Source organism: Trypanosoma rangeli (assembly GCF_003719475.1).
Source record: "Trypanosoma rangeli strain AM80 chromosome Unknown Tra_15.4_contig_00183, whole genome shotgun sequence".
Taxonomy (NCBI): Eukaryota; Euglenozoa; class Kinetoplastea; order Trypanosomatida; family Trypanosomatidae; genus Trypanosoma; species Trypanosoma rangeli.
Genome location: NW_021705927.1, coordinates 1 through 7,005, shown reverse-complemented (window position 1 = coordinate 7,005; position 7,005 = coordinate 1). Strand labels below are relative to the sequence as shown.

The window sequence follows — 7,005 nt, the reverse complement described above, 5'->3', positions numbered from 1 at the left end:
TAAAAGTGGTGCTCCGCGACCACATCCACGACCCAGAGGTTGCCGCTGACAACAACGCCACTGCTGGGACCATGGAGGGTGATGCACCGTCGTTATTGGGCGCCAGAGACTCCGGTGCAATTCGTGCGCAGTCATCCCTCGAGGAGACGGTGTCGTCGTCGTGGGTACTGTGTTCGCCTGGCGTTTATCGCGGGCCCGCTGCGACAGGCCTGGTCTTCCACGTGCACACCTGTGAACTGTTCTGGCGCAACGACGAGCTCAAGCCGGTGCCCGACAGCATGTCGCACTTTACTGACTTTGAGACAATCCTCGGCCACGATGTGCTGCAATGCGGTCTCGTGATGCGTCACAGACACCGTCACTGGGTGCATGTTGTTGGCACACCGTTTGACGTCATGGAATGGACGGCGCCCAGTCCACTGGATCAGGGCGTACACACCCCGCTTGTGCTGCAGGGCGAACTTCCAAAGGGCCCGGTGCTTGCGGCCTCCTACGACGGCGTCACGTTTAACCGCCTTGTCGACGTCTACGATGAGGCGCCATGGCCAGTGCGTGCGGAGCGGTGGGCGGTGGACCTTGTGCGGGCGGTGCTGCGGGAGGTGTTTCCCGGGGCCAGCATGAAGTACTTTCCCGTCGCAGAGGCGCGCGACGCCGCAGCAGAGGAGCAGCATGAGGATGGTGCAGGAAGTGCGGTGCGGGTGATGCGCTTCGTCATGAACGATGCCCCGCAGTATGAAGATGAGGACGAGCGAGCCACGTGGAAGGAGTTGATTGCGTACAAGCATCCTGCGCCACACTTCCACGTGTTTAACCTCGTCTCACACGGCCGCAAGATGTACCGCTCCCTCGTCTTCACGTCGAATCAGCGCTACTGTCTGCACAGCCTCGCACTGGTGAAGCGGCCGCGGGAGCGGGAACAGCTGTACCTCACGGCATTCCAAGCCGGGGAGCTAACGCGGCGGGTGCGGTGTGAGAGCTGCATAGAAATTCATCGCTACAACGCCCAACTTGAGGTGCGGGAGATGTATCTGCCGGCGCGGTTGCTCCAGGGACTGTTGCCCAGCGCACTCCTCGAGGCGTTTCTCTTTTGGCAGGACGAGGAAAATGACACCGTCATTCGTGGCTACAGCATGGGGGAAACGCATGACTACTGGTTCAACTACGCCTTGGAGGTGCGGCTGCGGCCCGGTAAGGCGGACTGCGTGGTCACGCGACTGGAAGGCGCCGCACACCGGAGCACGCGCGGTGGGGAACGACGCCGTGGCGACAGCTGTGCGACGGGGAACAGAGCACCTGCAGTGGGCGCAGAGGAGGACGGCGAGGACGTCAGCGATGCACAGGCGGCGTTGCTGCGGAGTGCACTGACGCCCCTATCGGACGCGACTTGCCGCTGGCTGCTGCGGCATCTGCGCGGGGACGTTGCGGCGGCAATTCAGTGGGCGTACGACCCGATCAACCACGACACGATTGCCGCTGTGGAGGCGAGGGAGCAGCAAAGCGTCACAGGGAAGGCGGCGGCGGAAGCAGCTGAACTCATCCCGAATGCTTCTGTGGAGGAGGAGGATATGCGTAAAGAAGGCACTCCGCTGCGGGGCTCGACGGGAGAGGCGCTGCAGGGACAAGAACTTGTGCTGCTGAGTCTCCTGCAGAACCGCACGCTTGCCCCGTTGCTGCAGCTGGTAACGAAGCTGGAGGACTGCTCACACGTCTTGGTGTGGGGCCGCGTTTTGTCGCAGCAGCCGCCACACAGAGGTGACGAACAGTGCGAGGCGGACGCTGTGACGATGGCGGACGTCGTGTCCATCGAGCTTCCACGACTTCGCGCGAAGTTTCAGCCACACGTTGACACCGCCACCGGCCACCTGCGTCTGCACCTCGTCGATCACCCCGGCTGGTATGTGGCCGAAGCCAATGATATCCCACGCCGTGTGCGGCGTGGCGGCGTCGGTGACTTTTTGCGTAACCTGCAACGTCCGTTTCAGGAGTGCCTGACGCTGTGCAACGGCACCGGCGGGTTTGCCCTGATGGTGCCAAACCACGACTTCACCGCGATGCAGGTGCGGGATGACCCATTCAGCCCACTGCTGCTCTTCGACCGCTCCTCACTGCGTTGGCAGGAGGCTGTGGCGTCCCCGTTTTACGTGTTTGCGGTGCACCCGTGTGGAAGTTTTCTCACACCACCCACGCTCGGTGCCGCATTGTACTACGCCGTTGTGCAGTGTGCCACACGCCACTACACGGGCGCGATGCGGACATTGGAATCCTGTTACACAGACTGCGCCTTCAGCGTGGAAGAGGCGTTCATGTTTGGCCTTATGGAGCGGACGCTTCCGGACAAGTTTCCTGACGCCCACGCCGTGCGACTCAAGCTGGCACACGCCATCCAGTACGGCCCACAGGAGCTTCCCTGGCCCCTGCACCTTGACCTTGCCGGATATTTGTGCAAGAAGCGGCACGTCTCCCAGGCATGCCAGCTGACTCGGGATGAGGTTCTGGACCTTCTCCGACGTTGTTCCAAGGCGACCCCCATTGTTCGTGCCCAACTGCAGCTGTGGGCTGCTCTGGTGAAGGAGGAGCAGAAGCTGACACCGCCTGCCTTTGCGATCTCTCGTGGTGTGGCGGTGAAGATGAAGCCTCCGACGATGAACCGCTGTGGGTACCCCTGGGAGCGCCTGCTGCTCTTCCCGTGGTCCCGTATTGAGCCGCAAAGGCTTCGGCGCCTCACCTACGAGGCCCCTGAGGCGGACGATCTGCAGGAGGAAGCTCTAGTGGAGTTTCTCTGGGCAGATAAGTTGCTTCTCGATGAGGAGACTGGGGCAAACAGCAAGTTGGGCTTTTACTTTTTGTACTGCTTAAAAAATGGCCTGCTGACAACAAAGCTCTTTGGCGAGGATGTGCATGTGACGTTGGGGCAGCTACTCAGTCGGTGGTTTCAGCTGCGGCACGCCCGCTGGGGGCGGGAGACGCAGCTGGATGGCGAGACGAGTGTGCAGCCGTCGTGGGGCAGCACCGTGCTGCAGCTGATTGACCTTGTGCCCTCCGCTGGTTGGCCGGAAGTAGTGACGGAGACGCGTGTGCTCTACCGCATGCGCCAGGGCGTCAACCTGACAGCGTCCACCGAAGCGCACGGATTGTCCACGACGCCGCACGTCCTTGTGCGCCTCTACCAGACCGTCAATGATGTGGCGCGTGGGGTATTTGAGAGGCACGAGGCGGTGCTGCGGCAGCGGGAGCGGCTGCAACGCAGTCAGGGTTTTACTGCCAGGAACAGAGAGCTGTATGTTCGCATGACGGACCATTTGCAGTCACGTATCATTCCAGCGAACACAAGTATGGAGCAGCTGCAGCTGTCGTTTCATGCGCTGCCTGCGACCTCGCAGTGGGCGTGGGTGACGCAGAGTGAAGTGGAGGAGCAAACCACGGCAGCGGATGTAGTGAAGATGCGGGGGCGAGTGGCGGCCCTCCTTGGCGCACCCCTGGGCGATTTGGAGCTGCTCTCCTCCTTTATTCACAGCGAGCGTGCTGCTGCCATGTGTGGCGATAACAGCGGGGGTTTGCACGGTGGTGGCGGTGGCGATGAGAACAGTGGCGGGGGGCGTTTGCGACTGCCGTTTGACCTTCACCAGCATGCGCAGTGCGGCACTCCCCTTGCAAGGCACCTGCTAACGCGGCTTGAGGAGGACGCCGATCGGTTTGCGCAGCAGCAGCGGCGGAAGGTGCACTACTTCCTCTCAACTCTCACACGCGAGCGCCTGCGCGTGGTTCTTTGCGACAGTCGTGTGACCGTCGTCGAGGACATACTCAGAACGTCGGCGGCGGAGCTGCAGAAGTGCATGGCAGCTCTCTCCAGCGTAAGCACGGCGGATGCGGCAGACGTGCTGGAGCTCACCGCGTCGGCTTTGCGCCTTGCCAATGATATTTGCGTTCCCGCCAAGAGTGAACGCGACAACGACGCCAGCAATGACGATGCAAATGATGACTATGACGTTGTTGGGGCGCGTGTGCGGGAGTACCGACTGCAACGAATGCAAGGCTGTCGGTCTGCCGTTCCACTGGAGTGGCTGCTGGGCGCCTTGCTAAGCAGCGACATGGCGGCCGACTTGCGGGCGGCAAACCCGTTTCATGGGGATATCGAGCAGCTAAAGGCGGAACTTGTTCTCTTGATGCTCCTCGCCAACCGTAGCTACATGGCGCAGCAGGCGAAGCAGTCCGTGCAAGAGCTTGTGCTTTTTCTCGAGCTCTGTGCACGCATCCGCGGTGCAACCCTCGGCGAAGGTGATAACCACGACCTGGGGCCGGGCGCAGGCAGCAGCCGGGCACGACTGCAGGAGCTCTTGCGGCACTTCTCCGTTGGCGTGGACGTGAATGCATTGGGGTGGGGCGGCATGCAACCGACGAGCGGCGGTGACAGCAGCGGCAGCAACAGAGGTGGCAGGTTGCGCGTCTTGTCGGAGGACGTGGTGGCGTTGTTGGAGGGGCGAATGCTGCAGCTGGAGAACGAGACTGTCGAGCTTCTCAACGCCAGGCGGCACTACGCCGTGGTGGGCGGCGCTGCGGCGCGGGACGCGTTCTCGCTGGATCCGCGCTACCTTCTGTTTGAGTTCCTGCACAACATCCTCCTGCGTGCCCGCCAGGTGGAGATGGTGCGGTGGTTCGTCGACAACGCCCGCGCCGGGGTGTCGCGGGTGCAGCAGATGATCATGGGGCAGGGCAAGACGACGGTCGTTGGCCCGCTGCTCGCGCTGATCCTTGCCGACGGGGCCCAGCTCGTCACGCAGGTGATGCCAACTGCCCTACTGGAGCAGACGCGTGGGATTCTGCGTCGCTGCTTCAGTGTGGTGGTGCCGAAGCAAATTTACACCCTGCAGTTTGACCGCGCCTTCGACGAGACGGACGCGAACAGCGTTGCGCTGCTGCAGCAGAAGCTGGTCGCTGCAGCAAAGACGCGCGCCATTCTCATCTCCTCCCCGGAGTGCATAAAATCCGTCTTTCTCAAGGCAATTGAGCAGATGCACCTGATTGCGACGACGCCCACAGAGGAGCTGGACGCCGTGCACGGCAACGCCGACGAGCGCGTGGCGGCCCAAGCACGTGGGCTGCTTCGCCGCACACAACAGCGCTCCGCCATGGCGGACGCCATCACACCCATCATTCAACTGTGGCAGTGCGGGGTGCTCATCATGGACGAGGTAGATGTCCTGCTGCACCCGCTTCGCTCCGAGTTGAACTTCCCCATTGGGCTGAAGCACCCCATTGACTTGAGTGGCCCCCGCTGGACGTTGCCGATTCACCTGCTCGATGCAGTGTTCTTTTACCAGCGCGGCCGAACATCTTCCGCGGCGATGACTGGCACGACGGTCTTTGACGTTTCACTCACCCGCGACACTGGACGAGGGCGTGTGGGAGAACTTCTCCCAGAGGAGGGTGGGGAATTGGAGGAGCGGCACAACCTGCAACAAACGCTGCTGCATGCGATCCGCGATGCCATTGGGAAAGGGTATGAAACGCGGGCTCTGCAGCGGGAACCGCATCTTGTGCTGCTGGACCACGCGTACTACCAACGCCTTTTGCTCCCGGCATTGCTTCCGTGGGCGCAGCTCTGGCTGTTTCACGAGATCCAGCGGGTGAGCCGGCTTGGCCTTCACGCATCCACCGCATCGTTTGCAGCCACATTGAACTGGCAGTCCTTCCTTGCAGGCACAACCGAGTTTTTGCTTCATCCCGTGCGCCCTGACCGGGAGAGTGCTGTTGGGTCTGCCATAAATGCGAACTTCAGTCCCTTTGCGATTCAGCTGCTGTGCCTTGCCCACGACTGGCTTCACCGCCTTCTTCCGCACGTCTTGGCGAAGATTGACCGTGTGGGTTTTGGCCTTCTGCAGCCACAGGACATGGACACCGTGCCGGTGGAGGAGCGGGAGCGGATGCCGATGAGCCGGCGTCTGATGGCGATTCCGTTTGTCGCAAAGGATGTGCCCAGCCGCAGCTCCGAATTTGCCCACCCCGATGTTGTGATTGGGCTAACCGTGCTGGCCTTTCGCTACGAGGGCATGCGCTTCACCGACCTCAAGGCGTTGCTGCTGCAGTTGAAACAGGACTTTGCACGACAGTCAGGGCCGAAGGAACATCGCCCGGCGGCGCGGCTGTACCACCACTGGCTGCGTCTCAGCGTGTCCGTCGAGGTGCAGGACGGGTGCCACACCTCACACAACGTGGTAGCACCATTTCCAGTGGCCGCTGCAGCAGGCGTGGGAGCCACATTGCCGTTTCACACGCCAAGAAACGCCTCCACCCACGATCGTTCAGGCATTCCACTTTCGCAGCTGCAGGTGACGGATGAGGTGGCGATACGCGCCTTACACCACCGCCTCCGCTACCTGCCAGAGGTGGTGCACTATTACTTATGCTCCCACGTCTTTCCACGCACGATGAACTTTCAAGGCATGAAGATCAGTGCCTGTGGACACGAGCTCGGCTCCTCCATGCTTTTTACGAGGCGCCTTGGATTCAGTGGGACGCCCAGCAACCTTCTCCCGCGTGACCTCGGGGAGTGCTTCTACGAGCCCGGCAGTGATGGGAGGGTGCTGTCGGTCCTCACCGACCCGTTGGTTGTCACCACAGAGGTGCTGCCGCTGGATTGGACGCCGTCGCGGGTGCTAGACCGCATCGCCACAGCCCATCCCCCATATCACGCCCTCATCGATGCTGGGGCATTGATTACAAACATGGAGAACGAGGATGTCGCCCGGTACCTGCTCTCCAGGCTGTCCCCCGCCCTCTTTGACGGTGTTGTGTTCCTTGACAGTAAAGATCGGCAAATGATCCTGCAGCGCAGCAACGGACTGAAGGTTCCAGTGGCGCAGTCTGGTGTAGCGCTCACGCGGCGCTTTACGTTCTTTGATCAGGTCCACACAACAGGGACGGATGTGAAGCAGGCGGCATCGGTCACGGCGGTGGTGACGCTGGGGAAGGATCTTGTCTTCCGCGACTACGCACAGGGAGCCTACC

The 7,005-nt window shown here is 61.7% G+C and overlaps 2 protein-coding genes across 2 annotated transcripts in view; both read left to right on the top strand.

The window, feature by feature from the left end:
* The window catches only part of TraAM80_05548 (uncharacterized protein), a gene marked incomplete at both ends in the record, with an annotated part of 5,361 nt that extends 5,312 nt beyond the window's left edge, over positions 1-49 (top strand). Inside the window, one exon of the mRNA XM_029382422.1 lies at positions 1-49. This exon is cut by the window's left edge and continues 5,312 nt beyond it. Within this exon, the coding sequence (XP_029237726.1) occupies positions 1-49 (49 nt within the window).
* Positions 50-71: 22 nt separating this feature from the next.
* TraAM80_05547 (uncharacterized protein) lies at positions 72-7,005 on the top strand (the record flags this gene model as incomplete). Its single annotated transcript, XM_029382421.1, has 1 exon — positions 72-7,005. A coding segment is annotated over one exon (6,934 nt), but the record flags the coding sequence as incomplete, so codon positions are not given.